This window comes from Cataglyphis hispanica, chromosome 7 (assembly GCF_021464435.1).
Source record: "Cataglyphis hispanica isolate Lineage 1 chromosome 7, ULB_Chis1_1.0, whole genome shotgun sequence".
In the NCBI taxonomy this organism is placed as follows: domain Eukaryota; kingdom Metazoa; phylum Arthropoda; class Insecta; order Hymenoptera; family Formicidae; genus Cataglyphis; species Cataglyphis hispanica.
Genome location: NC_065960.1, coordinates 771,071 through 793,307, shown reverse-complemented (window position 1 = coordinate 793,307; position 22,237 = coordinate 771,071). Strand labels below are relative to the sequence as shown.

The following is a 22,237-nucleotide window of genomic DNA, read 5'->3' as shown; positions in this document are numbered from 1 at the left end:
ATTGATGGAGGTTGACTATGTCGGGACCGACGCGATAGTCGTTGTCTTTGAGGGGGACAGGGAAAGGGGGAAATTGGTTACTTAAATAGCGGTACCAGCTCTCGCGACCCAGGTCTTCGAAGAGGGGCTCCGATACTTCTTCGAGGTTGCAGGATTCCGATTTGAAATTCCGCGGTTCCTTCTTAAAGTCAGGTAGCTCCTCTAAGAGTTCCCAGACTTTCCCCGAAAACGTTTGACTCTTCTGGGAGGTCTGACGATTCGAGAGGCGAGGAGCGAGGGGGAGTTGAAAATTGCGGAGGTTGATAAGGAGGAGAATTTTCGAAAGGGGGAGTTACGATGGTCGACGGTTGATAATTGAGGGGAGGTGAATATTCAAACGGGGGAGGGAAAGTCCTCGAACACTGAGGTTTTTCAAAGATTACAGGAAAACAGAGGGGGAGGAGAATTAGAGGGGGACGGAGGAGTACAAGGTTACGAAAATTCCGGGAATTAAGCAGATATGGATTCTGATGGGAAAGAGATGGATGAATATGAAGGAAAAAAATTGTCTGTTGTGTGTGTCGGTGGATTAATTATTAATTGTCGTGCCTTTGAGTCGAATGAATCCTTATCTAATTAAGTTTACTATAATCTGTTTTAAAATTAGGATCCGCGAATGCTCGAGCCAGGAGTTTCCGGATTGTCCTATTTTTTTCTATTTCGGGCGTTCTTTGCCCAGCGCCGTAACTGTGCCGAGGTAGATTTAGTTTTTCGTATCGTGTCCACTAAAGGAGCACACATAATGTTTAGTAAAGGAATGTTATTAGTTTTAAGAGACAGTTCGATAATCATTTCTTTTTCTCTCTTCTTTTTTTAAAGACGAGATAACGAGATAAAAAGGAAGAATGGAGTGAATGAAAGATAATAAATCTTATCTAAAGGGACAAAGAATAAAATTTTGTTAACAAAGATACGTTGTAAATAATTATCGTGAATCTAAAGCTAAGTGCAAAGACTGATCCTTTTCGTTACATAAGAACCTTTAGGTTAGTCGCACTTGCCGGTCCACGAGAGGAAAGGTAGATTTGGGCCTAAAGCTGAGTGTAAACACTGATCCCAAACGTTACGTTCGAATCTATAAGTTATTCACACCTATCGATCCATAAAGGAAGAAGGTAGATTAGACCTAAAGCTGACAATGAACACTGATCCGGAACATTACGTTTGAATCTTTAAGTTATTCACATTTTTTTTAACGGAGGGGAAATGCTTTTACGCATACTCCGCTTTGATGGGGTTCGACTCGCTCCCGGTTTAAACAAGCGGCCGGGAGAATAACCACTAAAACCTCTCCGTATGGCCTTCCATGCGATTGTGGGCAGTGATCGGGAATCTGGCATTTTCACTACTTCCGGTCGCCACCCTCGCATACGCCCGTATCTTCCGGGGAGAAGCCTTCACTTGCGCACAATTGGACACGTTGCAATTGCACACTGTGTTATTAGACACATAAAGTTTCGCACCGTTCGATTGGATACATTTCATTTGCGTACAGTTCGTTTGGACACATTTCATTTGCGCACTGTTCAATTGGACACTATTGCTTTTGGACACATCACATATTTTTGTATAATTTAAAATACATACACACGCATGTATATATGTATAATTTTGAAATTTATTGACATTTCTTATTAATTTCATTTGGTTAATAAACGTTTCTTACAGTTCGTTTATACACAGTTCTTTTACACACATTTCTTTTGTGCACATATCTTTTGCGCACATATCTTTTGCGCACATATCTTTTGCGCACATTTCTATTGCGCACAGTTTTTTTGCGCACATTTCTTTTGCACATATTTCGGGTCCAATCGGACACTGTAGCATGTACTTTGTAAGTTGTAAAGCAAGGTCCACCCAGCCTACTGGGAGTCGTTCTGCTTCCTTTCCCTCCTTGACGGGGAGCACTCCCTCCTTGTCGCCGAAACCGTGATCAAGGGGAGAAAGGGGGCAGAACGACTCAAGTTGTGTCCATCCCCTCCCTTTCATAGTTGCCGTCCTCCCTTCAAGGCAACCTCAGAGAGTGGGAGGAGGGCCCAGACAAATCTTCGTCCCCCTACGGTATGGACCGCACAATCCCGATAGCCATACCGGGATTTCTTCCTTTTTCCCTTCTACGGGAAATCAAGGGGATAAGTTGGAGGAAGGGGAGCAGCTCTCTTGCGGGATGCCACCCTTCTTTTCCGCTTTTCTACTCTTTCCCATTTCCGTTTCCCATTTTCCCTCCTGCGGAGGGGTGACTGGAGATCGAGGGGATTCCCTTTTCTCCTCTTTTCACTCGTCCCTTTTCCTTCTTTATCACCCTCGAGGAACGTCTGTGTCCCTACTTCTCTCTAATGGGTTTACCCGTGACCCTCGCCAGGGTCTGCACCTCGGCCCCCCCGGTGGATTTCGCCGGCGCAGCCAACGACGCCTGCACTCCTACGTGTCAAACGTGCACCCTCGGCGCAACCAGCTCCGCCTAAACTCTTATGTCTCGGACAGGCTTTCTTCCCACCGGTTTTTTATCCAGCGCCTCCTTGCATCGATCATGAAAGACCACGCACATGGCCAGTAAGTCGGCGGCCCACTCCCTCAATTCCCGGTGCTCTCTCCCTATTTTACTCTCCAAATAGGGGAGCCAGACCGCCAGCCAGTCAAGAAGATTCGTAATGTGCTTCTGCAATTCTTTGAGCGGGACCTCCCGCATGCTCGAAGCGCTCCTCAACATCTCCTCTGATATTCGCATGGATCTGGCGATCTCGTCATCGCTCTCAACCTCCACGATATCCTCCGAGAAAAACCCAATCCCGCGGGTCCATCCATCGCTCGATGACGACCCGGGTTGGACTGGGACTATACCCTCTCCGCCCTGAGGTAGCGGAGCCTTTTCTCATTTTTTTTGATATCCTCCATATGATTCAAAATGGTTTTCTGTCAGGGTTTTCCTCCCCTTAGATTATCGCCTTACCAGGCTAACAGGCTTGTCTATTCAAATGCATTTAATTCAAGGGGCACTACCCTCTAGATATGCGTTAGCCAGCTGCTACTCCTCAGGCTATCCCGGCACGATTAAACCCACCGATACAGTCCTAAGGAATCATTGCAACCAGAGCCCCACCGCCGACGTCAAGGCCGCATACCACAATGGGGAAGTTATTCACACTCGATCCACAAAGGAGGAAGGTATGGTAATGAATAAAATTTTTGGTATGCGATATCAAGAAGTATTAATAGAAAATACATGTATCTTTGGGTGTATATTTAGAGGAAAAAATAAAAATAATAAAAGAGAAAATGATTATCTTATAATTGTTTTCCTTGAAGAAAAGAAAAGAAAGAGAATGTAAGAAACAGGTAAAAGAAGTATATAAAAAAAAATAATAATTAAAGAGAATTAGTAAACTCACTATTTATAGAGCGCAATGAGATTTTCTTATTAAATTTGTGATGACGGGGTTTCGGGTACAGAATGACTGGCTCGGAGATCCGGTGGTCGATGCTGGTGTGCCTTTGGTGTATGATCGTGGTTCACTTATCACGCAGGTTGCACTTATAGAGTTATTACTCTTTACACTGTGCAAGTGAACACTATAACTTTACTTAGGAGAGCCGCACTGAATTTAATTGAAAAACGCCCTCGAATACCGTAGCCAGAAAGAGTGAATGATATGCAAATACTAACTGAATGATATGCAAATACTAACTGATAGAAAATGTAACGCTGATATATAAGAATTGTTGCACGTTGCACGACTGTTAGAAAAATATTAATGACGCTGGCGACGAATATTCCGGCGCTTATTAAGCCCTTTGCTACTCCTCTCCATTGGTTTGTTAATCTAGTTTAACGAATAATTTTTCTAACTATTTTTCACGCTGTCCGGTTTTTCCTAGGGCGTTCCTTGAAATTTTTAAATCGTAGATATTGATGAAGACATTTGTTTATAAGCCTGAGTTTCGACCAATGGAGAGTAGTTGCTATCGAGTAAGGGTGAGAGCGTTTTATTATCTACTTGAGTTTATACACAAGCAAGACTGTCAAGCGAGCAAGCATAATATCATTTTATCGTTTCGTTTTTCATCTGAGTTCCTGATATCGATCTATTTATTGTGAGAACTGTCAATCATAATTTATAATTTGTAGAAGAGAATTTGTCACTCAATGCACTAGTACTTGATTTTTATTCACCTGTTTATCGTCTTAGATTCGTGCTTAGTTTCTGTTTATATCGTATAGCCTCTCAGATTTTATTATCAAATGTTGTCTCGCCTGTCAGTTCTTGCTTTTCTTTACTTATTTATTTCAACGCAATGGATTCTTAAGCTGTCTTAAGCTTTTAAGTCACTATTTATTTTAAAATTTATTTTAAAAAGAAAACAATCGTGGAGTAGTTCATAGCATTTTCTAATAAGTGGAAAGTATTGCAGAATCCATATTGGATTCAGGAAACAAAAATGAGAAAAAAGGTTCATATAAACATATATCTGATATGACCTTGTTTCCAAGTTATAATCTATTTTATTTTGTAACAGATGTTACGTCAGGTAGACTTCACGACCTTTTGTCTCACTAAAAATTTCTTTTACTGATATATAAATTACTACGTCCAGTAGACGTAGATTGTAACTCGAAAACAAGGTCATATCAGACATATCTTTATATGAATCTTTTTTCTTATTCTTGTCTCCTGAATCCACTGCAATACTTTCCACTTATTAGGAAACATCCTGTATATTGATAAAGTAATGTGGTTTTTTAATTTTTTAACAAATAATGGTTCTGATTTCTCCATTATGCTCATAATGAAGTTCCATTCAACATGCGAAATTGATATTCTTAAAAACTCATAAATTATTAAAAATTCTGATTGTATTTTCAATAATTTTATAATTTGTGATAGTTTAAACAAATAGTTTTAGCCATGAATAAAATAAATGCTTTATATAGACGACAAACTGAACTAATAAGTTTTTGTAGTAGCGTCTTCCTTTACTGTGACATTTTTTAAAATTTTTCATCAAATTTCCAAAATAGTTCTACTTAAATTTTAAAAAAAGTTTTATTTTTTAAAAGCAAAAAATATTTATTAAGGGAGGAAACCAGTGTAACAACTGAAAAAAAGATGTTTTTAATGATTACTTTTCTGGGAAATAATTGGTTTTTTTCCCAATCACGTTATTAACATCATAATGTACATAATTTGAACTATCTTTTATGAAATTTTTGTTAAAAAGTGTTAATATTTATAGCTACAATATCCTATATTGTGAGTAATCTTAAAAAAAACGAGCGACTTTGTAGCGGGACAACGAAAGCTCTGAAAAAAGAAACAAGTATTTTCTTAAAATATAAGATAAAAGCTTTTGTACGTATGGAATTTTTGATTAAATAATTTGTTTTTTTATAATGTTAAAAAACAGAGATTAATGTCTCACTAATTTTGAAACTTTTGTCTTTAAAAGTCCGCTATTTTGTAATAAATGATTTTTTATTCATATCCATACTGAAACTGAAACAATTGTTTTAAATTTTAAGAAAATGTTTGTTTTTATGCTTCAGAGCTTTCATTGGCTCGTAACAAAGTCGCCCGTTTTTTTTTAAGTGACACATTATTGGCTATTGTAGCTATAAATATTAATATTTTTTAACAAAAATTTTACAAAAAGTTTAAATTATATACTTCGCGATGCTAATAAAGTGATTTAAAAAATTAATTATTTATCAGAAAAAATTTTTAGAAATAGCTTCTTTCCAGCTGTTACATTGGTTTCCTCCTTAAAATAGAATAAACAAACGCTTTTCATTAAATATTTACTAATATCAGGATGAGATATTGACCGATTTTCGAAAGTTCTATTTATTCTAAAAGAGTTTTAGTACAGTTTTACATATAAGCCTATTCATGGACTTCCGTTTCCGGTGTCAGGTAGTGTGCTTCGAGGTGATTTGACGTGTGTACTTTGCAGGTGTACAGAGTTAAAGGGAGGAGTGCAAGAGGAGTGAGTATGACAGTGTGGAAGCGTGAGTGTGAGAGAGTGGGGAGAGGTGAAGGGTGAAAGTGGAGGCGAGGTGTGAGGGCGAATATAAAGTTGTAAAGGGAGGTGCAGGATAGTGACAGTTAGGCCATAGGGTATACATAGTGAAGAGTGTAGAGCGGATTAGCGAATAGCGGCGAGAGTATAGAGGGCGCGGGAGAACAAGATGGCGCAGTTCGCCATGAAAGATGGGAAGGAAAGAAGAGGTAAGCCATGGAAATGGAGGAGCCATGGAAAAGACATGAGCGGTAGGGAAGGAATAGAGGATGAAGAGGAAGGATGGAATGAGAAGGAAGGATGGAATGAAGGAAGGATGGAAGGATAGGAATGGAGGATAATGAATGAATGAGAATGAATGGATGGAAGGAATGAAATGAAAGAGGGAAGGAATGGAAGTGGAAAGGGAGGTAGGAGATAGGAAGAGATAAGGAAAGAGATGGAAGGAAGAAAGATGGAAGAAGATGGAAGGAGGAAGGAAAAGGAATGAGGGGTGGAGGGGAGTGGAATGAAAGGAATAAGAATGAAAGAATGGAAATGGAATGGAAATGGAAGGGAGGAAAGGAAAACGAATGGACTGGAAGGAGTGAAGGGAAGGAAGGGAGGAAATGGATGGAGAGGAATGGAGAGAAGGATGGAGATGGAAGAAGGAGGAAGAAGGAGGAAGGATGGAATGGAAAGGAGAAGATGGTGGAGAAAGAAATGGATGGAATGGAATGGATATGGAAGATGGAGAGGGAAGGATGGAAGAATGGATAGATGGATGGAATAGGAAGGGATGGAGGAACGGAGGGATGGGATAGGAATGAGAAAGGAAATTGGAGGTGAAGACAGAAGAGAAGGTGGAAGGGTTAGTGGAGAGATGAAGATGGAGTGGATAGATAAGTGAGGGGATATGGAGGAAGCATTGAAGAGTTGGAATGAATGGGTGGAGAGAAAGGAAGAAATGGAATGGTGGAACTGAATGAGAAGAGGTGAAGAGGGAGGAGTATAAGAGAATGGAATGAGGAGGATGGAGTGGGAAGAAGGTCAAAGGACAAAAGAATTAACAAGGAGGAAAGGAGCTGGAGGATGGATAGAAAGAGGGTGGACATAGAATGGATGGAATGAAGGGAGATGGGGGAATGGATGGAATGGGTGGAATGAAGGACATGGAGGTGGATGGATGGATCGGACCATCATCCAACTCAATGGAAGGGGAAGGATAAGGAAAGGAAGGAGAGGACGAGTAAAATGGTGGATGAAGAGGGAAGAGGAAAGGAAATGGAGGAGGTTGAGGTGAGAAAATATGAGGAATAAAAGATAAAGGAGATGATGATAGGTGGAATGAAGAAGAGAGAATGGTGGATAGTAGGAAGGAAGATGGAAGAAGGGAATGGAAGGAAAGGGAATATGAAGGAAGAAGAAGGAAGAAAGGGAAAGATGGAAGGGAATGGAAGGAATGGAAGGAAGGAAGGTAAGGAAGATATAATAATGGAATGGATGGATGGATGTTAGAAATCATGGGGATGGCGAGTGATAGGTCAGAGGATAGGAATTAGGATGGATAAGGAGGAGAGCATAAGCAGGAATGATAAGGTCAGTGATTGGAAGACAGAAGGATAATAAAGCGATAGGGGTGGATGGAATTCCGGCGGAGGTGTGGAAGTACGGAGGGGAAAACTTGGAGGAATGGATGTGGAGAATATGTAATAGGGTTTGAAAGGGAGAGGGATGGATAGATAAGTGGAATGAGGGGGTGATTGTGCCGATATTAAAGAAGGGGAAGGGGGAGAGGGTATGGAAGTGCGCTGACGCAAAGGTGTACGTTTCGGTGCTGGCGAGTAGATTGAGTGATGAGGTGGAGAAAAAAGGATTGGTGCCGTAGAATCAGACGGATTTCAGGAAGGGATTAGGGACAATGGACAACATATTTGTATTGAATTATTTAGTAGATAGACAGTTGAGCAAGAAGAAAGGAAAATTAGTGGCGCTTTTTATAGATCTTAAAGCAGCGTTTTATTCGATGGATAGGAGGAAATTGGTGGAAGCGATGAGAGAGAGGGGGGTGACGAAAGGGCAAGTTAGAAAGAGTGAGGATATTTTGAGGGAGACTAGAAGCAGGGTGAGGAGGGGAGAGAATTTGGGAACAGGGTTTTGGACAGGAAGGGTAGTAAGGCAGGGGTGCCCATTGAGCCCTCACTTATTCAATTTGGTAACGGCGGATATGGAGGAAGTAATGAGTAGAGGAGGGTGGGGAGGGGTTAAATTAGGGGAGATGAAGATTTACACCTTGGCATACGCGGATGATGTGGTTTTGATTGCGGAGGAGGAAGATAGGATGAGGAGTATGATTGAAAGGTTAGAGGGCTATCTGGAAAAGAAGTGGTGGGAGTTAAATGTAGGAAAGTCTAAAATATTAAGATTTAGGAAAGGAGGAGGGAGAGAAAGGAATGTAAGCTGGAGATGTAAAGGGAAGGTGATAGAGGAGGTAAAAGAGTTTTCTTATTTGGGTTATGTAATGCAGAAAAATGGGGGACAGGAAGCACAGGTAAGAGATAGGTTAAGGAAGGGTGCTGCGATAATGGGTCAGGTTTGCGGAATGGGAAAAAGGAAATTTAAGAACGATTGGGGAAGAAGATTATGGCTCTTCGATAAACTGGTGTGATCGGTGGTGGGGTACGGGGTGGAAATTTGAGGATGGAGAGAGAAAAAGGAGTTGAAGAAGCTACAGGAAAGGTATCTGAGATGGGTGTTAGGAGTGGAATGGGGAACGCCGAGCTATATAGTAAGGGAGGAATTGTAGAGGGAGAAGTTAAGAGGTAGGGCCGGGAGAAGGGCTTGGGGATTTGAAAAAAGGTTGGAGGAAGGTAGAGGGAATAGGATTGCGAGGAGATCTTGAGAGGAGTTGAGTGAGAGGAATAAGAAGAAGGATCTATCGAAGTGGGAAGAAGAAAGATGTGGGTTCTTTGAAGACAGAGGTATGGGCATAGTGGAGGTAGAGGCAAAAAGGTCGGAAGGAGTGCTAGACTTCGGCTATTTTGTGAAAAAGGACATAGAGATGGATAAGAAGGAACGTTGGGGAAGGATAGAAGGGTCAAGATACAACAGGTGCTATGGTAAAATTAAGGGGAGTGGGATACCAGAATACCTGAAGAATGATTGGGGAAAGTAGATGACAAAGGATGGCAAGGTATAGATTGGGAAATGGAATGAGGGTTTTTCTTGAATAATCCTTCTCAATATTCGTTCTGGCGCTTCTTCCGGTTGCTGTTCCTCTAGTTCTGCATCAGCAGAACTTGTGCTTGTTCTATACTAGGAAACTCCTATCGATGGTTATTACTGTTCCTGTACGTTATGTAATTGGTCAATATGTTTTATCTCCCATCAATAGTACCTCATACGGATCTCATAGATTATTCGTCCAACTGGTTTTACTATCCAGGTTGCTATTCACTTTTCTGATGTAAGGTCTGGCCCAAACTAAGCTTTCTGTTTCAAATGTCCTTCTTTGATGTTATATTTTATTTATTATCAAGATGTAATTCATCGCTGTTCGTAAGCATCTTTCCATTAACAGCTTTGCCGGTGACGTGCCTATTGTCATACTGGATATGTCCTACTTTTCACTCTTTTTTTGGTATCTTTTTAAATGCTGGTTTTACTGTTTGTATGTATCTTTCGATTTATCTTATGCGGTTATCTGCGAGGTTAGATGCGAGATAAAGTGCACTGTATATTGCTATTGTACTATTATTTTGAAGAAAAGCCAGATATTCATTTGATGTGAATACCTGACATTGTCTGCATTGTCTGATACTATGATCTGTGGCAACCCAAATTTTGTGATACATATTTTGTGATACACCCTGTGTATCACAAAAAGGTTTCGTGATTTAGCAATTATAGCATGTGCCATACAGCTGCTTAACTGAAAAACTTCCAACCCTTTGGTGTAAGCGTCTAAGATTAACATAAAGATTTAGAAGATTTGGACCGTGGAATAGTCCTGCGAAGTCAATATACAGGATGTTCGACGAGTAAGTGATTAAACGAAAGGTGAAGGTAGATTGGGTCAAATTGTCGAAAAGTTGAGTCAAAAAGTTTTGAATCATTTTTCAAATCCCTTAATTCCTTTTTCTCCTCTTTTCTTCTTTCTTCTCTTCTTCTTTAATAGTACTCTAAATCTCCTTCTTTTCTCTAAATATTCTTCTCTATTTAATAAACCTCTTCTCCATTTCCTTTGGACCCTGTGTACTTCTCTTTTCTTTCTTGTACATTCCCTATTTCATCAGTATATAATGTCTTCAGTCATAATGTCTTATAACCTTTTTTATTAACCTCTTTTCTTTCTTTATTAACGAATTTTGCATCAGCCTTTTAAGTTTCATCTAAATTTCCTCTATTTTCTCCTCTTGTGTCTCCTTCCAGCCTGCCTTATCTGTGTTTTCTCTGTATAATAGTCTATCTTCTTCATTCTAACTTGTTATTGTTCTTTTCTCTGCCTCTTCCATATCCTCTTTAATTACCTTCTCGTCTCCTCTTCTTAATACCGTTATCAGAGGCATGAGATCCGATTCCATTCTCTCACCTACCTCAAAATTATATATTATATCAAGACAATATTCATTTACTATCACATAATCTATTACTCTACTTCCTCTTGGCCTTACACACACACACATATATATATATATATATATATATATATATATATTCTCCTTCCTCATCATCCGTGCATGTTCCATTTAATATATATCCTCCTCAACTAAACTTATAAGTTTCATTCCTGTATTGCCTACTATTTTATCTTTGCTCTTTCCATGTATTCCTACCTCGTCAAATTCTCCTTTTTCCTCAATTATATTAAAATCTCCACCTATTATTACATATTTGTCTCTATCTTCCTCTAATATGTTTCTAATTGTCCTCTCCATCTTCTCCCAGTCACCTGAATTATAAATTGATACAATTACTACCTCCCTCCCCTTATCTTCCTTGATCTTAGATATTATAATTCCTTTCTCTACTTTTTTCCCTAACTTTTTATCTCCCTTTCCCCATTCTTTCCTAATTCCTATCATCACCTAATCATCTCTTTTTTAACTCTACCTTTCTTTTTTCTCCTCGTTGCATAAATACATTTCCATTCATGTGATGAAAGTAGCCTTCCTTTTAATCTGATTCGAAATTTTTTCTTCTACCCCTGTTTCTAGTAGACTTATAAAATCAAACTTTGCTATAAAATTTTAGCAGTTCCTGTTCTTGTTTAATCGTAGTTCCATATTAAAATTTTTTTCTCTAAATTGTCTTTCTCTTTCTCCCTACTTACTCTATTTTCCACTTCTTGCCTTAACCAAAATTGTGTCTATTCTTTTTCTTTCCTACTTCTGCGTTTCCCTTATCTCTTTTTTCCTCTCTGCTATCCCTTTCATTTCCTATCTCTCTCTCTACTTTTTTTCAGCTTTTCTATATACCTAACCTTATTTATCCTCATTTTCTTTACTATCCCTCCTTGACCTTTATTTTCCTCTCTTGCATTTTTCTCTTTTTTCCAAGTTAAGTCATTCTCTATATAATTATTCTCCTCCTTTAATTTATGTTTATTTTCCATAATTTTTTTTTTGTATCCCCGTCTTTTAGTCTAGCAATTATCACTTTTCCATTTTTCCTACTACTAACAATTTCCACCTCAATGCCTAATTTTTCTTTTAAAAAACTTTTAATCCTGTTCCTTAGATCCTTCTCTTCTGTATTTATCCCTTTTAATGCTATCTTTCCTTTCCTCTTTATCTTTCTCCTCCATTATCTTTTTTATCCTTCGATAACTTATATCTTAACTTCGATATCTTCGATAATTCTTTGATATCTTCGATAACTTATATCTTAACTTCGATATCTTTGATAGCTCTCTATCACTTAAGCATTCACTTATCTCGCTTCTCCTTGCAAAACTTTTAAAATTAAAATTATCTATGCTTTTAATTCTTCTTAAGCCTTCCTCATCTTTTTTATTCTTTTCCTCACTACTGCATGTACTTGCATATTCCTCTTTTTTCTACTCTCTCTCTTCTCTCTCCCTTCTCTTTCTATCACTCTCCTCTAAATCCTCCAATCCCTTTTCTATATTACTTAATCTTTCCTCTAAATTTTCTTTTATCTTGGAAATCCTTTTCTCTATTTCTTTAAAATTATCTTCCCATATCTTTCATATTTTGTCCATCTCTCTTTTAACCTCAATTTTAACCTGTTCCTTTATCTCTAAAATATCATCAATATTTTTAAACTTCACTCTTTTTATACTTCCCTCTTTCTCTAATTTTAATTTTGTTTGCCTATCATTTTCTTTTTCCTATCTCTTTCCAATCTCCTTATCTCCGTGCCTGTCTTTATCTGCCATAACCTATTAGCCTACCTGCTTATCACTCTACTAATAACTTTTCTAATTCTAAATCCTATGTTTCGCCTCCAATTACTCTATTTCCTTACATCTTTTTATACTTCTTCACCTTATTTTCGTAACTAATACTATCTAATTACACCTTAAATAAACTTATTTGTCTTCTTAGTCTCTAATCACACATCCGTTCACACACGAGCCACCTAACCAAGTGCTTATGGAGTATATAAGAATGTTTTTTGTGGCTAATTTTAGAAATGTATTTGAATACGATACTCATTGAAAGAAGCATATAGATAAAGCCGTGAAGCAATCATTTTTGGAGTGAGATAGTACTGTATATACAGGATGTCCCAAAACTATCAGACTTCCTCTTAATGGAATATTCCTTAAAACATTTTAAGATAAAAATCCTAATACAAAAATGTCGCTATAATAGTTTTTAAACGGGAAGCAATTATATTTTACGAATGAAAAGATTGAGATTTTGTGCGGCACGATAAAATAACAAGTGAAAAAAGTGCTCTGTAAATGGGATATATTTTTATGATATTATGATATATATTTTATGATATATATCGTTTAAAACAATAGTATTATTATTGTATCATATATTCTCTCGTTTCTCTACACAATGTATTAGTATATTCTTTTTAGGAAGTTGGAAATTTTTATGTTTCTTTTCTTAAAGATTTTGAACAAAATATTTTCGAAAACTAAAGTTACTACATATTCTTAACTATATATTTAGCTATACAAGATGAATATAGAAATACAAAATACTGTATACAATATATATTTGTAAGTTTATTTATTTATTGTTCAATAATAACATATACTACTTAAAAAAAATAGGGAACACTTTTTATATCTTAAAAATTTGACTATTTATAAACCGCTGAACTCAATGAATAAATATTGTAGACAAAAAATTAAAAAAGTATTTTAAAGCTTGAAGTTTCCACTTTATTCTTTTTTAAAGCATAAAAGAGGAAAGATATAGAGAAATTAAGAAATAATTTTTTAAAATCATCGATAGCGCGTTAAAGTTGAAACTTCAAGCTTCAAAATGCTTTTCTAATTTTTTGTCTACGATGATTTTTCGCGTATCGACATCATTTCTAAAAAAAAACAGGTTTAGCTTCAAAATCGTATAGGTCGGTAAAAAAAAGTTGTAGAAAAAATTCAAAAAAAGCATTTTGTAGGTAAAATGTTGTAGTTTGTGAAACTTGAATTGTGTTATTCGAGAAAAATTTTTTTATTGAGCTGCAGAGTGTCAAAGTGTCCTTAATTTTGAGAAACAAAACAATGTGTTCTTTTTAAAAGCATAACACAAAGAAGATTTAAAAATTTTAAAAAATCACCGATAGTGCGTTAAAGTTGAAACTTCAATCTTTAAAATGCATTTTTAATTTTTTGTCTGCGATGTTTAGTCGAGTTTCAGCGGTTTGAAAATAGCCAAATTTTTAAAGTGTAAAAAGTGTCCCCTATTTTCTTTTGAGTAGTGTATATTTGTAATTTATTTATTTATTATTTAATAATAACAATAAATAAATAAACGTACATTTATATGTTCTATACAATATTTTGTATTTCTATATTTATCTTGTATAGCTGAATATATAGTTAATATATAATTAAGAATATAGAGTAACTTCATTTTTCGAAAATATTTTATGTACAGTAATACAAATGAATATATAAGAAAGAGAGCTAAAGAAGGCTAAATAAAAAGTAAATAAAAATAGAAGTAAATTTAATATTTATATATGTGCTATTATATATTTTTTTTATTGTTCTTTAAACAAAATTAATTTATTTAATTTATATCACTAAACTAACATTTTTTACATAATGTGCGAACCCATCTTTGCTATACAACTATAATAGTACGTGTAATAAATGATTTATATAATTATATAAAAATTGATCGTTTATGTGTTCTTTTAATTGTGTAAATATATTTACATCCGATATTTTGCATAACATTATTTACAAAATCATTCATATTAAAATTACTTAATGGTTTGTATATATATATATATATATATATATATATATATATATACATATAATTATATACATATAATTATTTGTTATATATTTTACTCGTTTGCACACAAATACAAGATCTTTTGTCGGATATAATAATAAACCTTTGTTTTTTATATTTATCAAATTATAATTGGTATCTGAGTTTTATTAAAATATTAATACAATATAATATAAATTTTTCATAAGTTTTCTTAGTATATATCGTGTTGTAAGTAATAATTACATTCTTATATTCTGTTGTAGAAAACAAAATTTGTGTATAAGTAGTATAGGGGCCACTATAGCGAGACAGGAATGTCCCCCTTTTCCCCTTGGCGCCAGCCCCCGCTGTGATCCCTTCCCCCTGTCCCCCTGGGCAGGTACCTGAGAAAAAAAGAGTGGGGACTCGTGGACGTCCACGAGGCGATTTTTTAATTTTAAAATTTTTTAAGAGTGGGGAGTCGTGGACGTGCACGAGGCAGTTTTTTATTTTTATTTTTCCTGGGCTGGAAATACTCGGGCTGGAACCTGGGTCTTCTGCTTTTCTGGTCGGGGTCCTAGTGCGGTGGGCTAACTGAAATCTTACAAGAGTGAGAGTTAGATGTGGCATTTAAGCGAAGAGTAGCTCTCTCCGGCCCGGGGACCGAGCGCTCCGATTGGTTTGTCCTATAGTGGCCGGCTGTTTGATTGGTTCCGACGAGCTGGAAAAACGAGAGAGAAAATAGAGTGAGAGAGAGAGAAAGTGGACAAGATGTCCGAGGTGTCAGAAGCCGGTAAAATATCGGCCGCCGAAGACAGCAGAGATGTCCCATTGCATTCCCCTCCTCCTCCTCCTCCTTCTCCCCCAGCCCTGTGGAAAATCGAAAAATATCGCATGGCGTACGGTATCTCTCGCCTTCGAGCGTCCTTACGGAAAAACTTCGAACTGCAGCGAGCGCGTCGCCCGCGTCTCTCCTTCTTGCTGAAAAAGAAAAATCACCTAGTGCGGAATTATCAGTTATTCCCCCTTTTCCCCTTGGCACCAACCCCCGCTGTGATCCCTTCCCCCTGTCCCCCTGGGCAGGTACCTGAGAAAAAAAGAGTGGGGACTCGTGGACGTCCACGAGGCGATTTTTTAATTTTAAAATTTTTTAAGAGTGGGGAGTCATGGACGTGCACGAGGCAGTTTTTATTTTTTATTTTTCCTGGGCTGGAAATACTCGGGCTGGAACCTGGGTCCTCTGCTTTTCTGGTCGGGGTCCTAGTGCGGTGGGCTAACTGAAATCTTATAAGAGTGAGAGTTAAATGTGGCATTTAAGCGAAGAGTAGATCTCTCCGGCCCGGTGACCGAGCGCTCCTTTGGTTTCTCCTATAGTTGCCGGCTGTTTGATTGGTTCCGACGAGCTGGAAAAACGAGAGAGAAAATAGAGTGAGAGAGAAAGTCGACAAGATGTCCGAGGTGTCAGCAGCCGGTAAAATATCGGGCGCCGAAGATAGCAGAGATGTCCCATTGCATTCCCCTCCTCCTCCTCCTCCTCCTCCTTCTCCCCAGACCTGTGGAAAATCGAAAAATATCGCATGACATACGGCATCTCTCGCCTTCGACCGTCCTTACGGAAAAACTTCGAACTGCAGCGAGCGCGTCGCCCGTGTCTCTCCTTCTTGCTGAAAAAGAAAAATCGTCTAGTGCGGAATTATCAGATATCAAGGTATACAAACGAAATACGAAGCGTTCATGATCGGACATGATTGTCCGCGCCGGTCGAAGTCATGCAACGCAGGTAGACGCGATGTCGTCATCGGAGGCGATACGCTATCGGAGATTGAAAGAGCTATGGCGCCGCAGAGTCTAGGAAGGAAGGAAGGAAGGTTTTGTATTATCTTATACCGAATAAACGCGCGCTAAGGACTGTCGTCACGTAGCGGATTAGAATATACTTGGATAAGATATGTAACATATATGTATGTGTATATATAAGATAATTGAAATTTTAAAAAAATATATATATATAATTTTACTTAAATGAGCTTGCATTAATACATAAAACGAAGGCAAGGGTAGTTCCCTATGTAATGACATGGGACGGGGTGGTTACGAAATACCACAAGAAGCATATTCAAGAGCTTGGTATCCAACCAAGCCTGGAAGCATATATCTAGTCGGTCGTGGCGAAGAAGACCTCGGAGAGTATCTCGATGGAGCGTAGGCGAGGACTTGAGCAGGAGGATATTGGGGACGAGGATACGGAGAGGATGATACATAAACTAGTTTGTAATAGTGATTCATAGTCTATGGGTGCAAAATTCTATAAAAATGTCCGAGACAAATCTGATTGCCTAAAAGCTCAATCTCAATCTCTGGAGAAGACCTGCGATGATATATTAAGTTTATAAACTATAGCCCATTAAATTTATTGAGTGTATAAGTTACTGATACAATATTGTAATAGCATTTACAGTAATTTTTATTAAAAAACCACTACGAGATAACTCGTAAGTGGCAACCAGCACAGGAATTTTATTCAGTGACGCCAACTACGAGTTATCTCGTAGTGGTTTTTTCAATAAAAATTACTGTAAATGCTATTACAATATTGTATCAGTAACTTATATATATATATTTTTGTAAAATTTCATGTATTCTTCAAAATAAAACCTTGGCACCCAGGGCAAAACGCTCTAAATATGTCTGGCAGTCAATGCTTTAATCGTTTGAGCTCTTTTTCACGCAAATCAATGTACTCTGTTTAAGAAAATTTAACATTGTTTTCTTCATCGCGTTAGTTTTAACTTGCGTACACCGATGAATTTTTTTGAACAAAACTATAACTATTTATTGAAAGATTTAAAAAAATTGTAATTTTCTTGAATTTGCTATTCGTGTCTAAACTAGTAAATTATTTTAATTGCCCTGATCTACTTGAGGACATCAATCTGTATTCCTTTAAAATCGCTTAGATCAATTATTTTTTGTTGAACCTCATTATACTTTCTTTAGAAAATACAAGACACATATGTGCTCGCTGACAAATGATTTTTCGGGGCACATTAATTTTTCTCATACAAATTTAAATTCAACTAACAGCAAAAAGGCAAACAGGTTAATAAAGAGCTCAATTGTATTAATTGTGCAAATATTTTAATTATTATATTGTATTGTAATTAAACAATTATTATACTTAAATGTATTTAAACTAACTATTGTAACTAAACAACGTAAACTAATTGCTGAGACGTAACCATATATTTTATTAAGCAACCATGTGACTTCTACAGAAGAACAAAAACTATGTGTATATAAAGTTTAGATAGATAGACTATATCAAAACAAAAATGAATAAAAATTCCCGCTCTCTATACACTTGTCTCAATTAAGTGCGCATTCTTTTAAAAATAACACAAAAGATATATACAAGGTGTTTCAGAAATAGTTGGCCAAACTTTAAGAGCATATTCTACTCATTGTAAGAATGAAAAAAAGTCATTAAACATGAATCCGGAAATGCTTTCTTTGCAAGTTATAAATATTTAACAGATTTTAAAAATATTTGAAACTGTAAGAACATTTCATTACAGAAATTGCTAGAAATGATTTCCTTCTCGCATCAATCGTGGATTGTCAAAAACATTTCAAAAATTCCCGGAGTATTTCGTATTTTGTTATACGAAGCGATAATACGATTTTGAAGTACTTTCACAGTAGCAACGAAAGTGTCATAAGAGAATTTTAAGATGCCATCATAAATAAAAATCCAAGGGGTTCAAATCGGGAATGCGTGCGATGATCATTTCCAATCAAGCAATGAGTCATTTCTAATCAACAATTCATGAAATGTCGATGTTGTTCAATGTAAATGAAAAATGTTTATAACTGTAAAGAATAAACTATGTTTATAATTTAAGTATAGAAAGCATTTCTGGACTCATGTTTATAGACATCTTTTCAGCCTTACAATGACTGGGATATGCTCTTAAAGTTTGGCCAACTATTTCTGAAACATCTTGTATATTTTACTTGTTACTACATAAAAAAAACACTATCAATATAACATTGAAATAAACGCAAGCAAAATAAAACATAAATATTGAACTCAACATTATCATAATCGTTTATTGTATGTGTTTCGATTCTGACCATCTTCAGCAACTGGTATTAACGAGTGTTTATGCATATAACAAGTTATGACCCACAGTGACGATGGGGAGGTATGGTCTCTTTCTGAATCCGGCCATGGAGGAAAAGATTCCTCATATAAATTGAGATCATTATAATTTTTAGACTTCAACCATCGAGAAACAGCACTGCGAGTCAATAAAAACAAGACACAACTCAAATTTAAATTCAACTGAAATAATTCTTTCTCATTATTTAGTTTAAATATATGAGAAAGAATGCTATTATAATATTTAAGCTGTAATTTTTACTTAAGTTGTGAATTATTAATTACTTTTTTTCGACTTCGGTTTATATTAATTTTGATGTTATTAACTTTGTATTAGAGCTGTTAATGACACACATCAAGTTTCTTTTCCATTAAAAATGGATGAAATAAATAAAATAAATAAATCTTAAAATAAATGAATCATTTTTGCTATTTCAGATGGCGAGTACTTATTTGTGGATTCTGAAAGTAAGCTGAACAAATATGCCCCGAAGAATTGGCGAAACTCTCATACATATGTAAGTAATTACTTATTATTTTGATAAATAGTCTGAAATGCGCGTGAAATAATAAAGTTGCTGGAGATGTCCAAATTATTCGAAAAAATTACTAAGATGATTAAAGATCGAGGTGTGTTTTCTTCATTCTCAATTGGATTTAGAATTATATGAGGATTCATGGGCATACTCTTACTTTTCGCATTACTCATACCGAATTTCTCAATTATTTTTTAAATATATGCTTATTGATATAAATAATGTTTTTAATTTTTAAATACATTTGAACTCTACTTCTGTAAAGTAATGTATATCACCAATAGTTATATTAAACAATTCTCGAAATAAATTGAAAATATTTGTCAAATTTTTTTTTATTTTGCAGCAATTATAACTCATCAAATAATTTATTCATTTATTTATTTATAAACGGAGAAACTATTTCTTTAGTACAAAAAAGAAATGTAATACAATTTCAACATCAACAAAAAACGCAGAATAAGAGGCTGAGAGAATAAATGAAAAAAGATAAACATACCAAGTTACAACAAAAACATAAAAAAATAGGATAAAATAAAATAAAGAAAATTTAACGAAAGCAAAGAAATAATGATCGTCTAAGTAGCTAATGGAAGAAATCCACGCGATCGGAGAATTCATTAGTTAGTAAACATAACCAATTCAGAGGTTTGAATTTGTCGTAGAAAGTACAATACACTTTCTTATAAAAAATTAAATTGTTTCTAAGAGGTCTGGCTGGAATATGCAATTTTACACGATCTATTAAGTCCGGGCAAATAACGCCCACTAATCAATTTAAAAAGAAACAAGAAATCTGTAACGGGCCGCTTCACGAGCGGTTTCGCGTGCGCGAACAGCACAATCGGGATCAGGGTGAAGAGATTGAAACACAATTGCGAGACGTGAGTTGAAAGATACGTCGTTTATTTGCCTCTCGATGGCAATGGTCAGCTGTTACAATGTTATATAGTATTCGCTTATAGTATTCGCACTGTTGTGATGCCGGGCTAGGACGGTGTTTTTGCGCGTCTCGTTAAAGATCCCGGCTCGTGACGCGGGGCGCGTGCGGGCCGGTGCGATATTTACAGGAATGCTCGAAAGCGCATACAATATGCTGCCGGATGGTCAGCGCGAACTGTAGGGCGGCGGCCTGCAGTTGATGTAAGCGTCGGTATCGGAGATGCGGCGCGTGTTCCCAGATAATGGTTCGTGGGATGCGTCGTGCGCAGAGTTCGGACGATCGGGTATAAGGACCGTAAAGCTCGAGAATACTCGAGGAGAGCGGCGAACTCGTCCACTCTCGGTCTTTTACGGAGGTTTTGTGACAAGATTCGTCTCTGGAGCAGATAGTCGAGAAGTCTCGACGGAGGCTGCGAACACGTCAACCTCCGGTTTACTGTCTTTTGACGGTTTCGAAGCGATTTCTGAATTTGTCTTGTGCGTACAGCTCGAGCGGATTTGGTTGCCGGTCTGATGCAGATCTGTGATCTGTCGGGCTTTTTATACCCTGGCGTTTCGGAGCTGCACCCGCGTCGTTACGTCCCCCTCGAGGTGGGGGAAATGGCGTGGGGTTTTTAGCGTGGAACGCTCGGTGTTCTTCGGGAACGCTCGGTGCTGTTCGGCGGTCGGTTATTTGTTTACCGTCGGTGCTGGTTGTTATTAAAAATAGGGCGCTAAGCGCCTCTGCCTTTGCCAGGCTGGTGTTTGTTGGCGGCAGACTTCTGGCGGGCGACATGTCGGGAACGATGGGGTGATCGTTACAAATCTAAATATTGTCTGTTACTTTCTAATATTACAAACTTAAACATATTTAACATAATCATATAATCATATATATATATATATATATATATATATATATATATATATATATATATATATATATGGTCAAAATAATACATTGGATTCTTCGTAAGAAAACTAACTCTCCGGAAAAAGCGATATTGGATTGTCTCAATCATTGTACAATATTTAATTTGATACGAAGCCCATACCATGGCGGCATATTCCAGCTGTGATCTAACTAACGAGCAAAATAACAATCTTGACGTATAAATATTATTAAAATGCATATTTACGAATCCGCTTAACAAAATCCAAACTTCTTAAATGCATGATTTGTAACAGCTTGAATATGTTTTACAAAGGATAAATCAGCATAAAATATTACATCTAAGTCACGAATAAAATCGGTAACCAAGAAAGAAATCCCAACAAATCATATACAGGGTGTCCTAGAGCACCTGTGATAATGCTCGTGAGCGGGTAGAACACAATAAACTGAACAAAAAAGTCCTTTACCATTTTTTGATCTGAGCTTTCTTTCCGTTGTTATACGATGTTAAAGTTAGCTAATTAGCTCCTGTCTATATAGCAGAAAACCATCTCGTTACTACCTTTAATGTCCCTCCTTTGTTTTCCATTGTAGACAGGCGCTGATTAGCTAACTTTAACAACGAAAAAAAAGCTCAGATCAAAAAATGGTAAAAGACTTTTCTGTTTAGTTTACTGTGCTCTGCTCGTTCATGAGCGTTGTCACAAGTGCTCTGAAACACCCTGTATATACAATTTTGTTTTCCGACTAAAATGAATCACGTGGCATTTGGATAGGTTCAAGTAAATTATTTATTCCATTTATATTATTCCAAAAATCAAAATGAGAAAGATTAAGCAACAACAAAAGATCTGCGTTATCAGAACTCAACCAGTAACCTGACAAAACATTTTCAGATTATCCGCATAAAGCACAAATTTACAATGCTTAAAAATTTCTTTAATATCGTTTATTAATAAGTTAAACAAAAGTGGACTCAAATGCGATTCTTGAGATACGCCTGAAATAGCAGTTATAACTCTAGAAAAACAGTTCTTGAATTCAACCTATGATCTATCCGTAATAAAGAGCTGTGTGAAGTTGCTCCCTCCCCCCTCTCACACTACTGAGGATTCAGTAACAAACATTATCATTTGTTTGGTGGTCGCGTACTGACGTTTAGTTCATTTCTAATGGTTGGTAATCAAAACTGTAATTAATAATACGAAAAAAGACACGCGTGAGGTTAGTCCTCTTCCCCTTTTATAAAATTCGATTTTCCAGATTGCATATA

The 22,237-nt window shown here is 36.7% G+C and overlaps 1 protein-coding gene across 4 annotated transcripts in view; it reads left to right on the top strand.

Moving 5' to 3' along the window:
- LOC126850758 (protein expanded) overlaps window positions 1–22,237 on the top strand; it is a 158,214-nt gene that overhangs the window by 85,362 nt on the left and 50,615 nt on the right. For all 4 annotated transcript variants that reach the window (XM_050594054.1, XM_050594057.1, XM_050594055.1 and 1 more), the window contains one exon: window positions 19,051–19,130. In XM_050594054.1, coding sequence (XP_050450011.1) covers window positions 19,051–19,130 — 80 coding nt within the window. The remainder of the gene's footprint in view (window positions 1–19,050; window positions 19,131–22,237) is intronic.